General features: G+C 41.2%; 2 protein-coding genes across 8 annotated transcripts in view; both read right to left on the reverse strand.

Moving 5' to 3' along the window:
- LOC118313966 (aminopeptidase O (putative)) overlaps positions 1 to 23,767 on the reverse strand; it is a 70,361-nt gene extending 46,594 nt beyond the window's left edge. Inside the window, exons 1-8 of one of the 4 annotated variants that reach the window (XM_035639981.2) lie at positions 23,682 to 23,767; positions 21,388 to 22,109; positions 20,964 to 21,133; positions 19,735 to 19,990; positions 18,687 to 18,900; positions 18,191 to 18,315; positions 2,071 to 2,284; positions 789 to 895 (exon numbers count right to left, since the gene is read on the reverse strand). In XM_035639981.2, the coding sequence (XP_035495874.1) occupies positions 789 to 895; positions 2,071 to 2,284; positions 18,191 to 18,315; positions 18,687 to 18,900; positions 19,735 to 19,990; positions 20,964 to 21,133; positions 21,388 to 22,067 (1,766 nt within the window). In that variant the 5' untranslated portion in view covers positions 22,068 to 22,109; positions 23,682 to 23,767. Of the gene's footprint in view, positions 1 to 788; positions 896 to 2,070; positions 2,285 to 18,190; positions 18,316 to 18,686; positions 18,901 to 19,734; positions 19,991 to 20,963; positions 21,134 to 21,387; positions 22,110 to 22,368; positions 23,659 to 23,681 lie in introns of those variants that run through there. The other 3 variants (XM_035639982.2, XM_035639980.2, XM_035639983.2) reach the window with 3 other exon arrangements.
- Positions 23,768 to 24,525: 758 nt separating this feature from the next.
- dock8 (dedicator of cytokinesis 8) overlaps positions 24,526 to 26,369 on the reverse strand; it is a 49,046-nt gene continuing 47,202 nt past the window's right edge. For all 4 annotated transcript variants that reach the window (XM_035639977.2, XM_047329099.1, XM_047329098.1 and 1 more), the window contains one exon: positions 24,526 to 25,894. In XM_035639977.2, coding sequence (XP_035495870.2) covers positions 25,843 to 25,894 — 52 coding nt within the window. In that variant the 3' untranslated portion in view covers positions 24,526 to 25,842. The remainder of the gene's footprint in view (positions 25,895 to 26,369) is intronic.

Raw genomic sequence — 26,369 nt, forward strand, 5'->3', positions numbered from 1 at the left:
GCCACACCTGTACCCCTGGAATGTATATACTTCATGCTCACGTGTGTCTGCACGTGCAGACACTTAACAAAAAACAGGACATTAAAAGTTAAACTGTACCTATTACAGGAATGAATTAAATACAAATGCAACTCACACATTTTCTCTCTTCCTTCAAAATCTCCTGTGCTATGCAACCATTTTCGTAGTGCAGATTCCAGTAACTTTACAGGTATAAATATGGCCTATGGTTTAGGGTTGGCGTTCTCAAAGGTTATCAGTCATCGAACTTGGGGGATTAGCATTTGTAGATTGATGTACGAGGTGTGTCATTACTGACGGATACTGTAACATTTATGAACAACTGCCTTGAAATATTATATATTATAATTTTTGCATTTCCATGATGATCACTTTGATAAACAGGGCATCTAATGCATATTTAAAAGCGAAGAAAACATTTATCTCCACAGTCCAGGCTAATAAGACATCCACATCAAATAAATAGTGCTTGTTTAAAAAAATTATCCGTGGAAAAGACTATGTCAGGAACTGATACCAGAGTAAGGTGCTAATATACTGAAATATACTGGTGTAGGAAGATATATCCTCAGAGGGGGTTTAGTATTCCTCTATTGATAATTAAAACTAACAGTGAGGAAGATAGTCAGCATTTAGGGTTAAGTTAATGTCAGTGAACAGTACTGTGTCCTGTTTTGACCATGCTCAGCTAATGGGGCCCTTCCTCCATAGTGGCAACAATGGCATGATAATGAAACAGACAGGCTGGACCAGTGGCAGACACACACCTGAGAATCTGAAGATCCTCCTCTGAGTTCTGCAGCTCATCCGAGAGTCGTCTCCACCGCAGAAGTGCTTTCAGGTCAGACTGTTCTGCGGTCTCTTGTGAGGAGAGCTGGAGGGAGAGATATGGACCATTAAAAGGATGTAAAGGAAAATTAAGGCAGGGGAAAGAAATCAGAGGACACAAATAATAATGGTGGATTTCATCAGCTAAAACAAAAAGAAATGTTCACTAATATCATGACAAAAGCACTGTTGGTAAGTTCTGTGTCTTATTGATTTTGGCAGAGATAACAGAGCCAAGCTCCTATCAAAAGTGACATGATTAAACAGCCCAGACACAAGAAAAACATTTGCGTAACTTTATGTGGTGTGGGAAAAGTAAGTAGGAGGATTAGATCTGTGTGCTCATCAATTCCTGGATCAGAGCTCTCAGTGTTAGCAAAGGATTCATTCAAATACCACACCCTATTTTTTTGTCCTGTTGTTTAGCTTTTTCCAGGTATCTTCAGTTACCAGGCCACCAGTCTTATCCTGGCTCACGCATTAGAAGGATACCTGCCGCAGTGCGAAGTACACCAACTCCAAACCGACATAACCTTTTACTCTCTGATCTACAATATGATCTACTTCTTTAAATTAAAAAAAAAAATCTTCCCTTTTTGAGGAGTAGGTGGCAGTAGTATTTTTTCACAACTATTGTGTGCTTACGCTTAATCCTCATTTTAGTAACTTAGAATGTTTGGGTTGGAAGGCTCATTATGTGGTTGGCTCAGGAACTTCTTTACCCTTTCATTTAATTTTTGGCCACCTTCCCTGACCTTTCAGACTTAGTTTTGGTTTCTTGATTGTCCTTTCCTGCAATGGGACTTGGATTGGTGTTTTTATAAACTGTTTCCTTCTTTGCTTCAAGTTTGGTTTTACTACAGTAATGCAATGTCCAACTGAACTTGACATGCAGTCCACAACACTTGGAAAACTTGGCTCAACGGCTGTGGAAATGGAAGGTTGGAACGTCAACCTGTGTTTCCCTTTGTTGTTGTTGTATGAAGATGCTGGATCATATGATATAGCAGTGCAGTCTATATAATGACTAGAATAAAATTAACTGCATAAACAAACGCTGTCTCAATGTTTCCTGACGTTGTTTTTCATTTACTGGTTTCCATTTCTTATGAGAAAAATGCCTTCTCTGTGGTAGCTTTCATCTACCAGAGCAGACAGTCTAAAAAGGGAGTCATCTCCTTGAAATAGCTGTAGCACTATTGGGAAGCAATTGTAGTGTACCTGTTGTGCTTGGGCCCAGATGATGTCCTCCAGATAAGTGGCGAAGCCCTCACTGATCCATTCCTCAGTCCAGTCTCTGGCTCCAATGACCAGGCCAAACCAAGAGTGAGCAATCTCATGGCACATCCTGGATCCGCACAGAGACAGGCCATGCCCTCCAGAACCGCAACCCCCAGCAGACAACACGCTCTGGGACAAGAAAATGATATGGGGGCTGGGGAAGACAAATGACAGATGTAAATGATGAAAAAGAGGGATAAAGTTAGATTTAAGTTGTAAAAGGGGGGCAAGTAGTGAGAAAGAAGAATAGAGGATTACAAGAGGTGAGAGTAAAAATGTTTTTACAATCAAAGAGGTTGAGGAAGTAAGAGAAAGACAAGTACATACAGATGATAAAACAAGAAGGGAACTGTGTGAGGGAAAAAAAGATTGTTAAGAGACAATAAAATCAAAGTGAGGAAAAGACATTCTGTATCACCCTCCAAAAATATCAAAGAAGTAGCGAGGTGATTTGACATAAAAAATGTATCCTGAACTTGCAAGTTTGACAAACATACACGAGTATGGGAGTTACTTGCTGCCTATCCCTGTCTCCATCTTCCACATTATATTTAGCAAAGGGCAGTTCACTCAACAAGCCAAACCAAATTACTCTGCACAAATAGAAAAACACATGTTCCCTGTACTAAAATTGTCAACCAACAATGGGCAAAATAAATCAAATTTTAAGAGGTCTTTATGCAACTGTTGCAGATTTATCAAGGCAGGGAGACTTTATAGCTCCCACTCCAAGTCTTTCACTTTGTTTTTAAACGTGACTTCAGGGAAATGCTGCAAATCCTAGGTTTGATGAGGGTTTTAGAAGTTGTCATGGATTTTCTTATTTTTTTTTACAAGAAACGATGAATATAAACCAAATCCTTATCTTTTCATGATCTTTATGGAGATGGAGAGAAAGGCACTAAGAACATATTTAGAAAAAATGAGCATTTTTGATCAGTATATATCCCGGACTGTTTTGTTTGATTTTGGCTGGTATTGTTAAGCGTCTTTGAGCATCTGGAAAAATGCTAGATGAATCAGATTTTTTTTTTTTTTTTAAAGACTAATTTATTGGGCAAAACATTTCATTCTCACAAGGAAATGAAATGTGTGGTTATGGTAATGATTAAGATAAACTTTTATGTTATGTGCATCTAAAGTGTATGTAAATATACCAACTGGTGTTTGCTTCTGTGCTGTATAAAACAGAAAATGTATGTTCACGATCGTACTAAAATACACAAAAAAAAACCCACTAAAAGTGCTTTCAGGGACACCTAAGATAAGAGGCTATTTCTGCATGTACAAAGAGATAAAACCACAGTACAAAAGCCTCATTGGAGGGGAAGCAAATGTGAGTTGGTAAACACAATTTTGTCAATGTCTGGTTTTAAAAGAGCCTAAATTAGGACTCAAGAACTTTTCCGTTATTCTCATTTAAGGTCGTCAATTTTAGTTTTGGAAAGTTTTTTTTTTCCCCACAATGCCTGCCAGCAGTGAATATACGCAGCTGCTGAAATAGGATTGGCACAGCACCACACCACATATACATATATGAAATATTAGAAAGCGAAAAATATGAATCTGCTGGAAGCACTCGATGAAAAGATAGAATATCCCTAGAGGCCAAAAGATACATCATCTGGTAACCATGGTGAATTTCATGGCAATAAATCTAATAGTTGTTGGAATGATTCAGCCTGGACCGAAGTAGTGGGCTGAGTGACGGACAGGCCAAAATTGCTCATTTGCTAAACTATCTTGTCGTTTCAACAACATCCACATTTCATTCTTGATATTATGAAACCAGTGCATGAGAGGTTGGTGCTCCAGAATCTCACCTTCATGCAGAATTGGGAATATAACACATGACCTTTAACCATTAGACAACACTGGTAGAACAGCACAAATCAGGAGTGCTCTCTCAAAGCCAAGGTCATGGCTGAAGACGTTTCTGGAGCATTCTTTACTTCATTCTTATGTAACAGTCACCGGGTGCCCTGAGGGGTTTAAGGCCAACTTTGTGTGAGAGGCAGGCTGTTCTTCAACAGGAGAATGAGAGAGGGGTCACAGAGGTGCAAATGAATGGTCTCTCTCTCCCTCCCCTGGCCCATATAACAACAGCGGACTGTCTAGAGATCCTTTCACACTCTCTATATCTTAAGTGTCTCAACCACCATTGAAATGACATTGGTGGGAGAATTTATGGCAAACTGCTTGTCCCTACTGAAAAGTATTTTTTCCCAAGTAGTCATATGACTGCGACAAAGACAGCGGGGTCCTAAAGTGTGAGACCACTTTCTCCATCTTATGCTTTTATATAAGAGAAGACTTTATCTCTGTGGTCCACTTCATTTTAGTTTTACTCATTTTAGGCATTGCCAATATGTCAACTTCATATAAGCACCATGTAGCAATAAAGACTGGTCCTACTTTCAAAAGCTAAGACACAGCAGCTACAGTTACTTTACCTGTTGGATTGACAGTTTACTCCCACAGCTACTATAAGCCCACATATTGGTGCCACTGATAAATTATAGTTAGTTGTAAAATGAGCTGCTCTCATTGAGGCAAGATTAGCATCTTAAAATACCAGATGACAGGAAGAGTTATTTTCTGTCTTTGCCATAACCCAATTATGGTGACAAGCTAAGTCAATTATAAAGAAAAACAGGGAGTAAAGACATAGGTTGGGCCGGGTCTGCCAGACAGTCTATTTTCGAGGAAAGCAAAACTGGATATCTGAGCAACACAACTACAGTTTATTTCCCTTAGGACTGATTCATCAGATATGAGGCAGGGCATCACCTTCTGTTATTTAACATGTCAACATCATACAATGTGGTCTTATGGGCATAATTTCCGAGACAGGATTTCAAATCTAATCCCATGTTTTTCCTGATTACAAAAACAAAGGCTCTCACTGGAGCAGCAGAAGCTAACATTAGCCTTATGAGTTTCTTTTCGCAGCCTAATCTTATTCCCCCCACAATTGGATAAGCGCGCCTTTGTTGTCAGTTCCAGCGGTGCGTTTGTGTGCATCTGTGACAGTGTGTGCGAGTGTGAAACACAAAGACAGCCTTTCAGAGACGGCACTTGCACATGCTCCTCTGAGGGAGGGCGGAATTCATCACTACAGTGACAAATAGTGTCATCCCACCATGGCGGGCATGAATAACAACAGCATCTTTCACACTCACTGATACACTGACTGACATTAGTTGACATCAGGGACCTGTCAGGGATACAGGCAAGGGAAGCCCTTCACTCACATTCATGTACATGTAGCACCTGCACTTGAGCATACAGTACACTCTCATCTCCACTATAGACCTGAATGCTAGGTCTGCTGTGGGGGCGACTGCTGGTATCAGTATCTGCAAATTCAGCGATGTGAAATGCAGAAACTGTCACAATGCACAATGTGCTTCCGAATTCTGCTTCATGCAAATTGTCAAATGTTCCTCATGATTTACTTAAGTTGCTGATTACGAACCAATTACCAACAATTACAATCAGTTTCCAAGTTATAAGTAACAGACAACAGAACAACATCCTCCAAAACTGAACTAAGTATGGACCCTGAAATACATGGACTTTAGGTCCATGTCTTTGCAACACAACCTTGCCAACATGAGCTGATCAAAACATTCCCAAAGTGGACATTTTCTGATTTTGTACTTACCAAAAAACAGCTGGTTTTACTTATTACTGACTGTCATGCGACAACTCTTTAAGTGTTGATTGTGAACATCCGAGTCCATGATAATATAATTAAAATAGCATCCCTCCCACTTCTTCATCCCAACAACTGAGCTATTGTGGCGTTTTAAATAAATTATATCATGCCAAAATACAATAAACAAAATTGCAATGATATATATGCTCTACTGCAAGTCCAACAATGCCCACCACTTTGAATAATCCACCACTTTTAACTTTTCAACACTTTCATTTCAATATTGTTCCCATTTTACCTGAGTGACTGATTTTATCCAGATTGTAAATCTGATCAAGAGAATCCATGACAAAAAAAATCAAATGTTGCATTTTATACAAACTAATCGGAAAAGGACACATTTCATCCCCGTCACTGTGGTTACTTAGCATTTTCTGTTAATTGAAGGTTACTTCATGTTTAATGCTGGGATGTTTGAATCAAAGTTGGCTTTTGCAGCCAGGTTTAGAGCATATAAATTAATTAATAATTGTTGGCCATGTCTTCATGTCTGTTTTTGATGTTGGATTTCCTGTTTGATTTTGAATTTACTGTGCAACAAATTGCCCCTGAGAATGATAAATTCTGCTCTCGACTCCTCTCCACTTAGACATGTTCTTTTACAAATTATATTAAAGAAATGAAATTACAATTTCCTGAGATTTAATTTGATTCCAAACGTAAATTTTAGTCTCTTCTGTTTTTATGTCTTTCTGATCTTGGTTTTTGATCAACTTCATGTGGTGTTCCTTGATGCTTGGAGAAAACTATGCACAAACAAACACAATCTACCCTTTTATGTTAAAAGGCTTAAAAAAATGCACCGACTTCAACATCCAAAAGGTGATAAACAGAGCAGTTTGCGACGAGAGGCTGTCTGCATATACAATAACAGGCAAAAGACCTTGGGTGACCTTTCTGGTGGTGGTACCCCATTGGGTCTGAATCGCACACAAAATGAAAAACTGATTAAACCCCTCCTGTGCTTCTCACACGACAACCTCACAACACCGAGTCACACGGGGTGACTTGGCCCTGAGTTTCAGAGGTGTGAGCCAGGGCATATCTTCAATTTGGTGAGACACAGATTGCAATAGTGATTAGCTCCTCCATCTCTCCATCCATTATTCATCCCTCCATCCCTCCATCCATCGTTCCTGGCTGTAGGCCATTTTTTCCCCAGCGGGACACTTCCATGAATAATGCAGCAGGAGCCCTATCATAGTTCTGTAATTGACATCCCCAGCCCAGCTCAGCTCAAAGCTGAGACACCAGTAAAACAGCCCCAAGAGACATAGGGCTGAGGGAAAAGATGATGTGAGCTGAGTGAGTGTGTACTGTATGTGTAAATGAGAGTGAGAGCAAAAATTTTGTAAAAAGATGGAAAAAAGGAATTTAGGACATGAATGAAAAGATTATGTGATAGATATTTATGGAAAAAATAGAGAGAAAAGAATGTCAACTCCCCGGTGTGGTAAACTGCTGTTCTGCTGAACCATTACGACACAAGATGATGTCTAACATTGCTGGTGAAATTTCACACATAACTGGATACCCATGCAGAAACATGTAAACAAACACAATGACAGACAGGTGAGTAGGCGAAGAAAAGCCACAACAAAAACAACAAGCACTCCACGTACAATTCCCATCTCTTCTTTTCTATTCAAGCAAAGGTTGGAGGGCTGTCCTTTCCTAATGTCAGCTAACGGGAAGAAGCTTTGTCTCCTTCCCCTCCCTCTCGGACAGAGTCTGTGGGCTATTTTAGACACAGGGGCCTATTTGACCAAACTCCTACCACCCTTCATTCTTTTTTAACAAGTCTGACTTCAAATGTCTGGCATTCCAGGCTGGCTGCAGATCAGCTCTCTGCTCCCAGACAGGGGCCCCACAGGGCCAGGCCAAATGCCACTCCATGTAGGGCCTGATCACATGAACGAGGGCCAGGCTTGGGCCCCCAGAGAGCCGCCCCACCCACATGCACCGCATCACATCAGAGCCTGAAAATAAATAGCACAAAAGATATCAGAGGTCATCAGGAACAGGGAGGCAACTGTGCTGCTTGGGTCGGGAGAAAATAAAGACTTTGTAGTGCCGGCACTTGTGAATTAAGTGGTGTGTCTTTTTTTTCTAGTTGCTATTCAAGTACTTTCATATTAATGCTTGAATTGATACCAGCCTCTAAAGCAAATCAAGTTTGTAACCACACTGATGGGATCCATGTGGGTCATAACCCGATGAGATCAAAAATGTTTGTCTGCATACACAGAGATATACATGAAAGCGCAATAACTGTATACAGTGCAGGCAAAACGTAGCACCCACACAAAGCAGCAGAAAGTCACAGGCACAGACATGAAAATCCAGACACACACACACACACACACACACACACACACACACACACACACACACACACACACACACACACACACACACACACACACACACACACACACACACACACACACACACACACACACACACACACACACACACACACACACACACACACACACACACATACTTTCAGCAAATCCACTTTGAACCCATATCAGCTGGGAAGTGATAACAGATGTCTGATCCATCCTCTCCTAAAAGTAAAACAATCCACAAAGCAGTTTGTTCCTTGTTTAGTACAGAGTCCAAAAACTGATGTCACGCTGCAGGAATGTTCTTGAGTGTGTGTGTGTGTGTGTGTGTGTGTGTGTGTGTGCAGGATGCTTGAGCTCTTCCTGTAGTTTAATGCTGATATGCGGCCGATATATTGAAGAACAAACAGCAAGAAATCTCTCTCTAACACATAGATCTATACACGTCATCATCAAATTGTTAATCTAAGTTTCAACGTGGAATTACGTCTTAATACAAGATCATTTCAGGGAATTACTACAAAGGGTTTGCAAAATGGGCAAAAATGCATTTCAGTAGGTGTTCATCTGCCCTGTCAATCAGCCAGGGAGGACATTCATGTGACATAACCCACATTCCAGTATCATTGTCGCTATTTACGTGCACATCCCATCAATCACCACTCTGACTTGTACTACGGCCTCACCGAAAAAGACAGGGCAAATCCATTTCACAGGGTTGTAACTAGAGACGTTTTTTTTGCCTGTTGGATGATAAATACACAGTTTTTTATCTCTCTTATGTAACATGAGAGAATGAGACAATGAGGGGATGGAAAGTGAGACCACTCAGTACAGCAAGGCAATATGAGAGGTGTTTGACAGAATGGAAAGATGGATGTAGGCGAGATCGAAGTGAAATTAGCCAGCGAAGCAGAGCTGTCTCCTCCGCGGAGGTTTCAGACAAACTGCAGTTGATAGATAGACTGTGGATTAAAGGTGTTTGATGTGAATACGTTTGCAACAACCCACATACACAATACCACAAGAGATAAACATAAGAATGTATGCAGTGATTATCACTTTGACAAGTGCTCTAACAGGCGGCAGGAACCAGCGACAGATGTTAAGGAGGAACTGCAGTCCAAACAACACGACTACAAATACAACACGGTTTTTCCTTATTGTCAACTAAATCAATGAAAGCTCCAACAGCAAAATGTTAGTCCATCTCTTTGTCCTTCCCTGTTTGTGGCTTTCTGCTCTAAGTCGCTGCTGAAGAAATACATTTTCACAATATAGACTTTTCATTTCCATATTAAGCATATGAATCAAAATGTTGCTCAAACAGGAGTGAACACATTTGCTAGGGACTGTTCACAGTTTTTCATGGCGAGTACATATTGTATGGTAGCAGGATAGTGTATGTGGGATTGATGAACATGGGCAATACTGTTTATTTTTGATAGTGCACAAAAATGCCACCCAGTGGTGTGGCTCACCAACAAGGTTTATGGGATTTCTGGGAAAACACTGGAGCCCTGTGGCACAGAGAGGCTTCGTCTACACAGACAACAATTAAGTTAGTCGGATAAGTTCACTGTCTTGTGGTCTTTTCATGGGATTTGTCGAAAGTATGGACAATATAGAATATTACCAGCCTCATTCTTTAAGACGGCTTGGATAGTGAAGGATACACGTATAAGACAGAGTGCACTTACATTTTTACAATTCATTTTAAGGAGAGGGGCATGAAAGTGTTTACTAAATTTCAATCGCAATGCATCCAATAGCAGCTTTCACTCAAAGCCACAAATGTAAACCTCAAGGTGGCACAAGAGAAAAAGTGGGATCACGAACGCCATTAGGATTCATTAAATGGGCACCATGAATGTATATACAAAATCTTCTGCTGACCCATCACACTTATGTTGAAATATTTCACAGGATAAATTGGATACATTTCAGCCTGCTGGAACGCTACAGGAAAAGTCAGGGGATCAGTAAATGGAATTAATTAAATGTAATTTATTTAAGACTCATCCTTTCAGTGCCAAATTACCTGTACAAAATTGCATACAAATCCCTCCAACTGTGGTTAAATATATTATATTTCAGGCTGGACCAAATTTGGTGGATTGACCGATCAGCAGACAGGCTGACAATGCCGTCCACAGAGCCATGTCACTAGCACGGCTAAAAAACAGCCCATTGTGAGAGCAACCGGTAGACCAGCATGGAGCACAGCTCTCTCCCCGAGGCTAAAACCAAACACAGACATCGAAAACATTACCAAAAAGCATTTCACAGCACTTTGTTTCAAATGTCTCATTTTGGCCGGTTCAGCGCAGAGGTCCCACAGAGATTAAGTCGTCTGGCTTTGCACAGAAAAATTAAATTACCCTCTAGCCTCTGGGCTGCAATAGCACACACACACGCACACACATACAGTACGCCCCAGGATGCACAGCAGCAGCGACAGCAGCAGCAGCGTCCCCTACAGCGCACAATGGACCCATCCATCTCTCCACTGAATGGGTCCAATGGACTCATCCATTAGTTAGTAGAATGGGTGCGTAGTGACAGGACTGTTTCGCCACAGCTTCTAATCCAGAGTTATGGCACAGTGTGTCTGTGTTACTGTTAAATGTAGCACTATATGCCAACTGTCGCTAGCAGGGTTCCCATCTGAGGGCAGTTCCAAAGTGACACACCATCACTCAACAACCACTGATTATTATTGTAGCATATATGGCACCTGGGAAAAAACTCTATATATTTGAGCAATGCTGCAAATACATTCTAGCTATACGTCATTTATAGAAAATTCAAAAACTATCATGCATGAACTGCTTTCTGATTATTCCTGTGGATAAAGGATTGCATGTTTACAACATAATATATGATCCTCTCATCCTGTGAAGCAGTGGAAGAGTTAAGAGATGCCTTGTTCGTTTGTGAAAGGGGGCCGTAGTAGTGCAGGTAAACCTATACTGCAGATAGAGAAGAGAAGCTGAGAGGCCCCAGATAACTAGGAATGTCCCTGCAACAACAAAACACTTGCTAAACTTGACCCTGCTTTCTTCCTCAAGAGCACAGAGAAAGGTCTGACTAAGAAAAAAAGACAAGGAAGCAAGAAAAGATGGATGGCATTAGCCAGTGCTTGTGGGGTGTCCCCTGGGTGTCCCGTATCTGTTCAACAGGAGGCGAGCAGAGGAGCTGGGGAAATGGTGGAGAAAAATAAATAAAGCTCACCTAAAAGTCTTAACTACTCGCAATCACTTTCAAAGTGTCCCCAGGACACTCCTTCTGTCCAGATGCAGGCATGCAGAGCTGCCTTTTCAACCCGCCAGGGTCTTTTGTGTGGCTACAGAAGAGAGGGAGATCCACTCAAGGTGGGAAGAAAGAAAACACCTCATCCTTGACTATTTGATTAACAGCTGTCTTCTGTGCCAAAAAATCCGACCCCCCACATCCCGGCCTCTCTGCCCTCAATCCCCTAACTGCCTCCTGAAAGAGCAGAGTCTCTGTCGCACACTTCTAGGGTTACTTCACAGATCAAACTGGGGAGGAGAGCAGAAAGGCAAGAAATCCACTGAGACATCAGAAGGAGAAGTTGGGAGGACAAGCAGTGGGAGGACCGGGAAAGAAATGGAGTGAGGAAGAACAGAGAAAAAAGGGAGCGAAACAGGTCAACAAGGAGGCAGGAGGTGCAATCCGGTAACGGTGCAAAGTGATAGGGAATCACGGCCAATGAGTCGAAAGACTGACACTGAAGATGGAAGATTTACATCTAATCTTTCAACTGCATGGTGTTGTCTGCTGTTATATTACATTGACTTGCTATACAAGATGGTAAGAAGCAGCAATGCCTTTTTTTTTTTTTACGTTAATGATCTTTCTTTAATGATCAGCTTTTTCTTTGAAATGCTGTTGGTTTTGAATGATTCATCTCATTATTGCTGACCAGTTTAACGATTACATTTTTTGTTACTTATAATAGTTTTTTTGTGATTTTGGTGTGTCATGAAAATCAATTCAAATCAAAACTTATAATTCATTACTGTGAGCATCTCTTTGCAAATGTATGTTATTAATGTGTGGTTGAGAGCAAAGAGCCTGTTTCCATGAAATGTGAAGACTAAATTGCATCAAAAGTTGCTTTTAAGAAGCAAATCTGAAATAAATATTATTTCTTGCAGCTTATCACCATGCAGAAATTAATGAAAACCTGGGTCTCTGTAGAAGGCAGTAAATCAATCTCAAAACTTGTAATGTGGAGAGCATGTGATTTCTAGTTAATGGTTTAAAACATGCAAAACCACTGGTCTGTTCCAATAAAAGTAGAGAAAGAGCTTAGGTGGTACACAAACTCTCTCTCCCCCGCGCCCGCGCCCCCGCCCCCCCCGGCACTGCAGCTCACCACTTCCTCCCAATGGCCAATGCAACTTCCTGGTAGCCCATAAACAAACAATGCAGTCATCTGAAGTCAGGCTGAAAATCCTCCAGTGCCACTTAGAGAGGTCAAGAAGTATACACCAGTCATCATTTTTACCCTGTGCCTGTGACAGTTATATGGCTGCCGAGTTTGGCTGTACTGCAAGTGGAATTACAAGTTTAACTACGTGATCCTTTTTCTTTCCATATCTCGGGGCAGCCGTCGTGTATGAGCCGATAGCAGGGGTAAAAGGGATAAAAAACAAAATGAGAAACTTAACATCATTGCAAATTATGCGTATAGTGTATATGAAGAATATTAAAAAAATGTTTTACCAATAAACGTGTTTTCAAGATGCCAAGCTGTGCAATGTGTTTGTGTTACTCTGCTTGAATAAAAAAGTGATAATCCAGGAAACTGGTAATAAAAGTGCTGAGGAATAGATATTTATATGTGTGTTTGTGGGTTCATCGGAGCCAGCCATCAGGTGTGTGGGGTGGCCCTCCCTTCCCGTCACCAAAAAATCCAAAACCAACAAAGAATTGCACAATGATCTGACTCAATTATAAGCTTTAACTTATTAATAACCCAAATATTTAAAACAAGTTGGTTAACTTGAAAATAATAACCCCCTGAGAAAAAAGTGGATTACTGTCAATGATAAATGATTTGTGTAGCATTCCTCTGACATCATCGCATTGCTCTGAAATACACATCCTTAGACCATTATTTGAACAATACATGCATTCATACAAAAACAAGCACAGGAATCTGCCTGTCTACAACAAGGCAAAACAAAACCTGCATCACCCACACGACTAAAAGGCCTGTTTCAACACTTGTGTCATTTCTCAACAAAATACGGGGAAAGCCCTGCTCTCTCTGGGCTGACAGACACGTCCTCATTTGGCCATTTAGCAAACACGGGGATCTGTGATTAGTCCTACAAGTTCAGCCAACGCTTTGGGGACTCGCAGACCTCGGCTTCAAAGAGCGTGAGGAAATGCCGTGCCCTTCCTGTCACTCCCATTCGGAAGCAAATGACGTGGCTGAGATGTGATGGAGAGATTTAAATAGAAAAATAAAAGAAAATAGGATAAGCTAAGGCAGATAAAAACAAAGATGCACAGACATTTGTAATCGCTAATGGTCAGGAAACAGAGAGTGGTCTGACCACGACAACTTGGAGCAGATGCATTAGTATTTACACCTCCATTCCCACGTCCATCAATCACTCAGAACAATGACCTTTTTCATTTGGACTGGAAACAGAAGTAACTTTAAGGGATCCCCCACCATGCTCACGTGATTCCAACTTTTTCATAGTCTTGGTCCTCTCATCCTAGACATGTTCTCATATGTCACCCATATCAATGTTTAACCACACTGTATTTTTCTTCCTCTGTCTTATCAGCTCAGGGATGTCTTAAAAGTTTTACTCATAGCAAGGGGAGAGGTTCACAGAGCAGTGCTTTCTACATTTGACTCTGAGCCTGGAATAGACGGATTAGGTGAAGATAGACAATAAGAGAAGTTATTGGTCTGTACAATATGTCTGTTTCAGCATAATATGCATCTGTTAATAACTTGAACTGCTTAGGAATTCTTGAAACAAAGCAGAACAGGATTACATTAAAGTATGACAGATTGATGCTCCGATTATTACATAAAATAAAATTAATTTGGTTTTGCAAAATACATATAAACTGCTTACTGGCTTCATGCCTTGGAAGCTACATTTTCGTAAGCCCAGTACCCTTTTGTGTTTGCATGTGTGCGTGTGGCAGAAAGCCTTGCGGGTGCACAGTGTACGTGGCACAGCCCTTGAATGCAGACCTGCCCTTACTTGACTTCTTAATCTTCGTTTTCCTGCCCTCCCTCTCCATATCTCAGTGTAAAAACTTCACGGCACTGTGCCCCCCCCCCCCGCCCGCCCCTTGCCTCTGCCCTCCCTTCTCTGTATCACACAATAACAGTTTCATGCCCCCTTGCTACCGCTCCTTGGCCTATAGCCCCACCACTCCTGCTGTTTCCACTGGGGCACTGCACAAAAACTGTGCTTGGCTTGGTCCCAATAACTGGGGCCCACATACCTCCCAATCCCTAGATTAAATAGCGCCAGTCTCTGAAGTCCTTCCAGAGGCTAATGGCTTTTGTTGCTGGGAATAATCCACACATCCTCTCCCACATCCTGGGGGTCCGGTGGCCTATCGTGAACCCTGCCTTTACCCCCTCTACCCTATCCTCTCTCATCTCCGTCTCAATCTTTGCTTCCATTTTCATAGACCTCCCTGTCTTCCTAAGGCACAACCCTGTGGTTAAGTGCAGAGGCATGCAAGACCAAACCACCTGCATTTATGGGAGGATGCAAAGAGTTGACAGAGGGTTGAAAACCATGCCGAGTTTTATAGGGTGTCAGTTCAGGTGCTGCCTGAAGCTTAATGAAGGCCCTAAATCTCGTCTCTGTCATCTGCAGCTAACTGGAGTCAAAGCAGCCGGGGCTAAAGCGATAAGTGCCCGGGAGCTATCCTCATACGGGAAAGAAAATATCTGTGAAGCAACAACCACAGCAGAACAGCCTCTGTGTTGGCACTTAAAGGGGCAGTAAGTGATCATGGAGAAAGCTTGTCCTCTCCTTGTTGTTGTTGTTGATGATTTACTTCGCCGAGCAGGCAACGAAACCCGCAGCCCCGAGTATGGGAGACTGAAGCGCTAACCACAAGGCCAAAAAACCCTGAGTCGTAGCATCTTTAGCTAGCACGTCTCTTATGGTGACGGGGATTGAAGCAGGTGTTGTGTGGTGCGGTCCGCACCATTTTTTATTATTTTTCAATTTAAATAGAGACAGAACTGACAGCTAGCGGACCGTGGAGAAATATTCGCAGAACGTGTATTGGTTTAAGATAGCTTACGGCCCCTTCATTGTCTGTTCTAAATAAGTACAGCAGGGAGACAAATTTTCACAAGATGGGGGAAAAGGCTTTAGTAAATCAAAGAGCACTCTGTGTTTTGGGAGAACTAGTTAAAAAAAAGTATGCAAATTTTGATTGAGAACTAGATCCAGACTGTGACCATCTTGTCGTCTTCTATGCCTCAAAATTTCTCTGATTGAGAACAGTCTTGGATATAACGTCAGAATTTAGGCAGAATACATATTCAGATATGAGCTCATATCCTGTCTGGGGGACTTTTTTCCAGGGAGGCCATCGAGGGAGAGGAGAAAGACAGACTGGGGCTGCTGAATGCAGGCACTGGAACTATGTTCACCGACCACCCAAATCATTTTACTTCATCAACACAAATTTTGAAAAAGGCCAGACATTTATGGTCTTTATTTTTCTTCAATTTCCAATTTTAACTTAATTCATATGGCTGCCGGGTGGTTTTCCATCATATCCACAGGCTAACTATATGCCAGCTGAAAGAACTATACTGCAGAGAGAATATAAAACTTGATTTCCAGGGGCACTATCACTATTGTAGAATGCTGGAGGCCAGACTGAAGAGTGATCCACCATTCACCGATGTGGAGAGGACAGAGAAGGACGGCAAACACAGGGGGCTCCGAGATTGAGGGATATTACGAGGCCAAAGAGAGAAACTGAAAATCAGCAGATGGAAAGAGAAAAATATGAGACAGTGAAGGTTGAAGAAGAAGTGACAGGAGCAGAACACTGCTGATTTTTCAGGATAAAGGTATAACAGCAAACAGGGAATAGTAAGGTAATAAAAGGGAGCAAAATATGGAAAGAGAGTGGAAGGGAAGAAGCTAAAAAGGAGGACACAATGAGGGTGAAGGGGGAACGAAAAAATACAGAGGAGAATAATCTTTAGTGTATAGTACAGTAAATGTGTCATCCTGTGGCTGTGTGCGCACTAATCAGCCCCCAGATCTCCACTGCAACTGCATACAAACATACATACATAAATACACACAGGTCTAGTGTTTAGGAGAGAGCCTGCAGACCACCTGAAACCTCTGGAAAGCTATAACACAGCAGACTGACTTACACACTGAGTCAATGAAGCTGTGCCCAGAGAGTAGATTAGTTGCCTCTCTCTTCACATGGTTCAGGGTGTGGGGTTAGGGCTTTGGGGTCTTTAAGGGTAGGAAAAATGAATTAACGCAGATGGAACAACCATGTTATGATTTGGAGGAGGGGTTGGAGAAGTTGAAATACGGTGTAAATTTGGCTTGGAGGGCCAACTTACTGGCAAAAATGAAAAAAAAGAAAAGAAAAAGAAAAGTGTGAACAGGTTAAGAGATGTGGTGGGAATAACATTTTTGGAGAGGATGAGGGGAAAGAGCTGTTTGCGATGGAAGAAGGGAAGCTGTAAAAGATAAAGGAAGAAAGAGGTGGTGAGTTTTAGAAACGGGATGAAGGGTTAAGTCAATGATGGGACAATGAAAGCAGACAGGGAAAGCATATGGAAAAACAGGGGTGACAAGTAACTGAATTGATTGGTTGAGTTTACAGGGAGTTATGGTTGAACTCTTTAATTCAGTGAAGAATTGCAATGTTAAAGATCTCCGCAAAGAAGATTGAGACAGAGTGAGTGGGTTTTGAATTGTGAAGTATGTCATTAATCATTCAGGCCAGAAATATTTTACATTTTACTAAGTTGAAAAATAACAACACGGTTTTGGTTCAACCTCACAGCTCTCATCAGCATGTTTTTTCCAGACACACAAGACAGCAGTTTGGAGATAACAAAGCACCCAAACTTCCAGACACCTGTCAGCCAATCACACTAATTTAGTAAATAGTGAACATATATATATGAGCCAGATATTTTCATCAGGAGCTGGTGGAGACCCAAACAGAGCTAAAGGGAGAGTCAATATAGGACTTATGGGGCTATGAAACTGTATTTTTATCAGGCGACCATGAACACAACTCAAAGATTTCTAATGTTGTTTTGTATCTACTGTGTGTATAAATATGAAACTGGTTGCCCTATCAACTTAAAAGGTAGGTTCACTATTTTTGAAGCACTTTGAGTTAATCCTCCAAAGTGAGAGTATTTTTTCGTATACATTTTCCGTTCCCATTCCCTGGACAGTGTTTCTGAAACTTTGATAGATACCCTCGAGATTTGTCAAACCCAGTCTGCTGAAGCCAAATAGGTTGGTGGTTTGATCGCTAGCTCCTCCTCCTGTATGCATGTTGAAGTGTCCTTGCGCCAGACACTGAATCCCAAATTCTCCCTGATGGCTATGACGATGGATGGGATGTGTGAAAGCGAAGTCCTATATAAAGAGGTGCTGCAAGAATGGCTGTTAGTGACTCATAAGCTGCTTTCAGACATGCACTGAAGTCCAGACATTGTACTGAAGTTCTCCGCCTGTATGTGTAATTTTAAGACATACCTGAAAATAGTGAACCCATATTTTAAAAGTTCATAATATGTCAGTGTTGTCTTCACAGTTTGTTTGTCGAGTCAAAATCATAGCTGAATTGTAACTATTTATTGCTGATTCTTTGTACTTCTACAAAAATTCACTTATCTTCCAAGAATTTTGCCATTCCGCACTTTCCACCATTCTACCAAAGATCCTGGTGTCATTACCTGGCCATGCCCAGACTGGAGAACCCTGCTGGAACAATGAGGACATCAAGGCGGGGAAAGGGGTGGACCCCCAGAACGGCATGGGCTGCAGCCAAACATCGAGGCAACAGCTTAAGAACTCCGTTCTGCAAAGGGAAAGCAACAAGTTTCTCAAAACAGCAGGCATTAATAAAACTGCAAGTTTTTCCTGAATCAGATGTTTGTATATTGATACAAATGGGTAACCTACATGTACAATTGTCTGACAGTTCATGTATTTGCTGTATGTCTATGATAGTTCTATGATCCACGTAAGTAGTCGTCAAGTCACTATAAAGTCCAAGTCAACTACTGTAAATGGGCAGAAGCATTTGGCCAGTTAAAAATTATACTCATACTCTTATCAATCTACCAAAAGACGGATGTTGAAAACCTTAACTGATGCCGACTCTTCTAATAATATAATATAAAATACAAAGAGCTCAGGTCTCTCAGTGGTTCTTTATCAAAACTCCACCTGGGCCTTCTGCAGCAAGCAGGCAGGGCCAAACACACGGTATGGAATCACCCGCTGGGACCAAGCCGACTGCTCAGTAAACCGGCAAGGGTAGTCACCATGGGAACAAGAGACGCCGTCATCCACCATGCCTGAATAATCAGTTACAGAGAGCCCCTCATCCACAAGAGAAGCGTAAGAGAATGTAGAGTCTGAGCAGGAGGTCTGGTCTCCACTGTCGCAGATTAAAACGGGGAAGAAAAGTATAATCCAAGGTTAATAACAATGATTTTCTTATTGAGAGAACACAGTTCTTGAGTTGGTTAACCAAAAATGGCACATGTGCATACCCTCTCTCGGTACTAGGCACAGAAATGAAAGCAATGGAAATATAGAATATATATACTTCACAAAGGCAAACCACACTGATCCTCAAAATATCTACGTGTTGACATCTAGTCTCATTCGCTCTTAAATCCAATATCCAGCACTAACTCCATCCTCAGCTTCAGAACTGTTCCAAAGGTTTCCTGCAGCATCCAACTTTCCTTCCAGCCATTCAATAAAAATAAAGGCCTTCCTTGTAGTGGGAGATTCCTGGGGCCTGCTGCCGGCTACGGCTGGGCGGCTGGAGGAAAATCATAAGGGGAGGAGGAGGATTACTGGAAACCATTGGCAGTCCTTCCAACCCTCTGGCCAGTGAAGAGGAAGACCCCAGCCCAACCCTGCCCTGCCCACAGTAAGTCAGCTCTCACTAATGTCGCAGTCTGCACTCTATATCTCTTTACCTCCATAAAGTTTGTGTCAGCTTTGCTTATTTTTGCTCTCCGAATATCATTTCTGTTGGGAATTGAACCCAAAGTACACAGCTTGAATGTACTTGTCATAAAAGCTAATTGAGTGCTGCACCCTATCCATCACCCTAACTTCACCTTAACCTTTTTTGTATGGCAAAAGGAAAGTTTTACCATGGAATGCTGAGGGGCCAGACCTTGCATTAAAAGCAGACTGGGAAGGGGGAGGACTTACAAGAAGGAGAAAAAAAATAACATACAAATTAATAAAATACCTGCCAGTCTGGAGGAGAGAACCCTTTACTACTTCACCGGAGGAGGTTTCAAGTCCAGACACACACTCAGCCTCAGTCCATTCACCAGAACCAGCCGCCGCGGGTTTGGCAGCCTTGCCACAGTCTGTCCTGTGCCTCACCTCCCTTTCCAGTGCTGGGGGAATTTCTGCTGTGACTTGGTACCAGTGGCCCACTGCCAGGGTGAAGGTGGAGGCAGGCATGGGCATAGTGACGTAGTAATTCCACAGTGAAAAACCTATGGAGAGGAGAGGAAGGTCAAAAGAGAAAGGATGAAAATGTCAAAGGTAGGAGGGTAGAGAGGAGTTTAGTCGACTGCATGGAGAGAGACAAAAAAGAAACATTTGGAAGTAATTGCTAGTTTGTTTCATTTCATTATTCAGTCAGATGTTTTGTTCTTCTGAGACAGTTTGGTTGTTGTTGGGTTTTTTTGCACCAACAAATTAGTAGTGTGATCACGAGAAGCAGTTAACATCGTTTGTGTCAATCAAAGAAAAAAAGACCATTTAAAAGTGGTTAGTTCTGTAATTGAACTCAAAAAACACCCTCAACAGCTGCATTAATTCATCCAATTCATATTCATAAGTCTCTGTCGTTATTTTTCTGGCTGTGATACAGAAATATGATGCTGTTATTCCTAATCCCATCCACAAAGCTGCAGTTGGTTTGGTTGAAACAGAGCACAACACTATATCTAATTAAAGTGTTGAAAAAAATCGGAACCAGGCTAAAAAACATTTTACATGTTTACATTTCAAAATTTACTTTTTCAGTAACTTGCATGCTTCTCCATAATCCCCATTTATAATTTAAGAAAATAAGTCACATTTCTCACATACATCAGTGGTTAATACTGTCTTAAAAGAAGCAGCTTAGCGGGAACTTAAATCAAAAATGCTAATTACCAAGCATTGGTTGGAAGCTTTGAATACGTCCAATACAAAATATAGAATAATTAAGTAATTTACTCAAAGTTGAGTATTAACGTTCAATAACCACCCCCTACTCACAAATCAGTAAACTTTATTTTTAGCTGTTGAAGAGTCAATCAACTGTAAGCAGTGTTTTCTAAGGGTCTTAAAACAGATCGCTGCCGTTTGCTGCACAGAACAACAGGCCGTTGAGGCAAATTTGTGATTTAGGGTTGTATTAATAAAACTTGACTTGACTTTTACCGGTTGTCACTAAAGGTTTATGAATTAACAGCTTACGTGTATCTCCGTCCTCAATAGGTACAGCTTGCTCCTCCCCACTCATCAAAACCAAACACTCACTGGGGGCCCGTACTGTTGCCTGCCATGTTGACATGGCAACAGGCGGCTCCTGGCAGGGGAAGAGGGCTCGGTTGTTGATGGGAGAACCGGCAGTATAAACACACACCCTGGAAAGGTACACGACGGTTAATGAAAAACAACCATTATTTAAATGCTCAATGGATCCATCCATCAAACACGCACATGAACAGACACAGGACAGAATATAAAAGCCTCTGATAGGTGAATTTATGAATCAGTATTATTCTGCTATAACATGGAAAATATAAGCTTTAAGAGGGAGTCATCCTTCTTAACCATACTAAAGTGTGAAAGCGCTGTTTTATGGAACAGTTGCAATGATTTGCAACCCTAGACAAACCTGTTGTCCTGGTCTCTGATCCACCTCACAGAGCCTCCTGTTGGCCTTGTCTCAAAGCAGATCCTGACAGCACGAGGGAACTCCTGAGGGGACGCTGCCCCCTTCCTCCTCACCTGCAGACTCCATCGGTCTCTGTGAAAATGCAGTGAGCCGCCGTCCTGAGCACTGGGGGCACGGCTGTACAGCAAAAAGAGCTGGTGCTTCCGCCTCCATTGGCTAGAGGGCATGGAGATGAGCTTCTGAATAAAGGCTGCTTGTGTGTTCACCCCTGACCACTCAGATGTGACCTCCGGTGAGAGGCTGGACATGGCTGACACAGATGAGACGTCCACCTCTTCAACCTTTGACACGTCGAGGTCACAGCAGTCCAGCACTAAGGTGAAATCACCATCACTGGAGGTTTCCCACAAATGTGAAGAATTCATATTTTTAGTTTCACCCCGACTCCCTCCAGCCTCTATAGTGCAAGCTGCATTACCAGCTCCAGGTCCACTGTCATCCTCAGCATCAATTCTCACCCCACAGCAAGGCTCCAGGAACAGGACAACACTACCACTGATGACCTTCCTTTCAAAATGAACGGTCAGGTCCAGCACATAATGTCTGACAAGTATGTGGTTAGTGTTGGCTCGGAGTGGAAGGTCATCCGTGTCCGGATGTAGGTCCTCATCTGGCCCCATGTCACAGAAATGCCATCAACGTTGAGCAGAGGATGGTGAAACCTGAGAGGAAAGACCCAAAAATAAAACTTGATTAATTTATGAATCTTTTAATTAATCATAGGGTTATTGACTGAATGTAGATGTATTATTTGGATCTAAGCTAATGAGGCAATAATAGCAAAAAAACATAGCCTAAAACTACCTGCAGTTGCTTATATTAAAGCTTTCCTGCTGCATATAATAATTTTTTCTGTCATAATCCTTCCTTTTAACCTGCTTGATGCATAAAACAGGTTTGGCAAGACAGAGGGGCAATTACCATTTCCAGCACAAAATCCTCAGAGGTTTTTCAGTGCAGTAGTATGTTCATAAAATTATGAGCTCACAGAAACAGGCGATGATGTATAAAGCAACAGGGAGAAAGAAAAGCCATCATATTTCCAATTACTGACAGAAGTTTGATGAAAACGTCCATCTCTGACCTGTATGACCACTCACGTTTTATCTTTGTGATAAAATATTAATTTTGTGTAGAGAACAACCCATTATACTGCTCCTCCATTACCGAAAAGATTTGTACAGCTTTGTTCAGAAGAAATTATAACAGCTTCAAGGTCAACTGCTCGGAAAAGCTCTGCCTTTGCAAAATCAGCCTTTTTAATTTTTGGGGCCATTAAGGAATGAATAATTAAGCTCCGCTCTGAAAACATATGCAATATAATAGTCTTTACTACAGTACCCAAAAAAATGATTTTAAGATAGTCAGCCTTGTCGTCAACATTAATTTAACACTGTGTATCTGTGATTATTTCTATATAGGCTACTGAATCAAATTGGGCGCATTGATAGAATTTGTGTTCAAGACTGGATATATAAAAGAAGTTGGCATTTTTTGAAAGTGCATGAGTTATACTGGTGTTTGGATCCACGTGACTACAGACAGAAAATAACTGAAGCTGATCTTTGCTCTTATAAATGAACGCAACATCAGTTGCTATGGAATTGGTCGAGGGAAATCGGTTGCTATGGGCATAGAGGGTTGAAAGACGTAGATTACATAAGTAAAGGTTATTAATGAAATGCTCTTTGTTGAAGTATAGACTGTGGCAGGTCAGGGCGTATACAGTATTGTCCTAGAAGGCAACACGGGTACGAGCTTGCCTTTCATTAATGCTGAAGTCAGACAAGACAGAAGCTAACTGTTAGCATTCATATGCTTTGCATGTATTTATCACAGGGCACCTACACAACCAGAGTATACAGAGATGGTAATTCACGTGCAGCGAGGGTTATGCCCACTGACACACACACACAACGAAGTCGTGTGAATACACATGTTCGATTCAGTAGCACGCCCATGAAAGACAGCACAGAGTCGTTTGACTTTTAAAACTTTGGACGCATGAAGCTAACTCGACAGTGCGTCATTAGCTACAGGTTTCGGTTCACAAGTTGACATGTAAAGTCTCTTCTCAAGTCATTCAAGAGTCAGCAGTCGAAACTACAGCAGCGGTGTCGCCGGAAAAACCTCAGCTCCACTGCAGACAACGGAGTGTTCAGCAACGTTTCACCAAACGACTGGCGAATTACACCCACGAGCATCGCGAGTAGGTGAATGAATTGTAAACAAACCTGAATCCGTCGGGTCGGAGTCGAGCGGTGATGTCGTCACAGCGATGCGACGGCAGCAGATTGTAGTTCTTCGCCTGGGATCTTCCCGCCTTTTGACCAGTCTATCATTTAAACCCAACCTCGTTTAGTGGTTTATGTAATATACCGTGATTTGAAGAAAGAAAACAACCATCATGATTTTAATTGATCAATAAGAAGCTAAATATGCAGTAATTAAGTGCAAAAGAAAATCAGCATTAATATGTAGTAATAGTTCTATTTTATCTAGATAGTTAAAATGCTTACACACATTTGCATATACACACAAATGTGTATATATATATATATATACACACACTACATACACACACACACCTATACATTTTTGTTGAATTTAAAGGCATTTAAAGTGGTGACAAATGTGCATATATTAAGTTTTATTCAGGTGCTTCAAGAGCATTGTATTAATGAAACCTTTAAATTCCACATTTAATAAAACACATCAGGTATTAACATTAAAATGCCTCTTGAAGAAACAAAAATGCAGTCTCTAGTGGTTGAACCAATATAATTCTCAGCAGTATCCTGCATGTTTAAAAAATAGGAATTTATCTTGATTAATAATTAACACTCACGCTGTTTAAGTTTTTCATATTATTTTACCATTCTAAAAAAAATGTGACAGTTTATAAATAAGATATGTAACTAGAAAAAGAGCAAAAAAATCATCAAAGGAGCATTAATAATGTAAAGAAAAATGTATACCCACTTTTGAAACGCCAAGCACATTTACATTTCTGAAAAAGAGTAATGAGTTGCAACATAACACGCACGAAATGAGTCGTTTCATGGATGTCAAATAAAATCAGGTTGTCACTATTTAATACTCCAAAGCAGTACTACATTTCTCATCTGGAATGTATTCAGACATACTGAGTAAACATAATTCACATTGCAAAGCACAGCCATGTGGAGTGGCTTCAAATTATTGCATTTCTAGTTAAGTATCTGAGTTCCTAAGTAAATTAAAAATAATTCCATTTGGCACTGTGTGTATGGTTGGAAGTGGTCTATTTACAAACAGGTACTGAAACTACTGGAACATACACTGAGATTGTTACAGCTCATTCAGTTGCTGAATCCTGCCTACTGAACACTATTTCCAATTAATATCGTTGTTGTTATTATCGATCTAAAAATACATTTCCATACAATAAAATGCAAAATAGCTTTTCATACCTTTTGTAAACATCTGATGTAATACCTCCACTATGTACAAAATGTGGATTTAGAGATAAAGGTATGCGTATTTTAGAGCCTCAGATAAGTCTATCTGAGTCCTGTGAAATTACATCATGTAACTCTTAGTTAAAAGTTAAACTTTTTTTATTAGCTACGTGGCCAGATACTGTATGTCCAACAATAATAGGACAAGAATGGCCTGAAGAGTTAACAAAGGACATCTTTTATCTATTATTTTCGATGTGCAGAAATCCATCCATACCCTTGCTACTCAAACTGGCACAGCGTGGAATTTCAGAGGCCCTTTAGCACATGACAGAATCGTTTATCATCACCGAGTACAAAGTGACTTCAGTATGGCACTAAAATCTTCTACTCTAAACATTTTCTAAACAAACACACATCCATTCATTCATTAACATGCACATACAAACAGGACACGAGAATTACTGGCACACATACAGGCCCTGGGCCAGCAAGGACCTCAGAGGGGAACTCTAGTCTGCTTCCTTACCAACCTAGAGAAATTGTTTGCAGCATTTTTAGGACTTGCAGTTTTATATAAAAAAAAGGAGATCAACAGAGCCAAAGCATCTGAAGATTTTACAGTGAGAGCTCAATAGGCTACACTTTGCTTGAGATTCCCACTCCCCTGTTTTTTATGTGCTCACTCTTCCTTTTACCTCCCGTAACAAACTACTGTGTATGTGCTGTATGTCCACGTTCATGGTTTCACACAGATGGATGGTTGCAAATCTGTGAGTCCTCCATCCATTGTTGGCACAATGTACTGCTCTGACACAAAGGAGTGCTAGGGAATCACCAGCAGTCCCTTTCCCTGTTTTCCTGGCCTTTCATCTCATCTTCTCTTTTCCTTTTTCTCGGCTGTGTGACAGTCTCTCCCTCCCTCTCCGTAGCACTCCTGATGAGCCAAGGCATCTCAGGAGTTTTCCTCCTGAACTCTGCGGAAACTTAGACGTTTGAAGGAATCCCTGTGAGAGGTGGAGGACAGTGAATGGGAGGAGAGTGTGAAAAGTCAGAAACAAAAGATAAGGAACAATGATGATGATGATGATGATGATAAGGGAAACCAGTCATGGCGGGAGAGACATAAGGAAAAAAAGGCATACGGTAAGTGTTTCCATGAGCAAGGCAGAACAACAGGGATTTTTATTTCAATTACTCACACCTACAACTGGAATGTGACAGAGCTATATTTTGTAATATTTTCATTTGTGTAGCAGATGTTAATATCAGCTCAACTGATTTTGGACATTTCAAAGAATAAGAACGTGGATCACTTTTAAATACATGCTCATCCCTCTGCATCGAAATTTTTACAAGATATACCAAGTCAATAACAAAGACACGTGAGAAATCTGTCCTCATTAATACAGGAGTGCAATTTGGCTACGGAATTGGGTTCAACTCTCAATCTGCGCACTGCTGCTCTACTTTAGATATCAA

This window comes from Scophthalmus maximus, chromosome 19 (assembly GCF_022379125.1).
Source record: "Scophthalmus maximus strain ysfricsl-2021 chromosome 19, ASM2237912v1, whole genome shotgun sequence".
Taxonomy (NCBI): Eukaryota; Metazoa; Chordata; class Actinopteri; order Pleuronectiformes; family Scophthalmidae; genus Scophthalmus; species Scophthalmus maximus.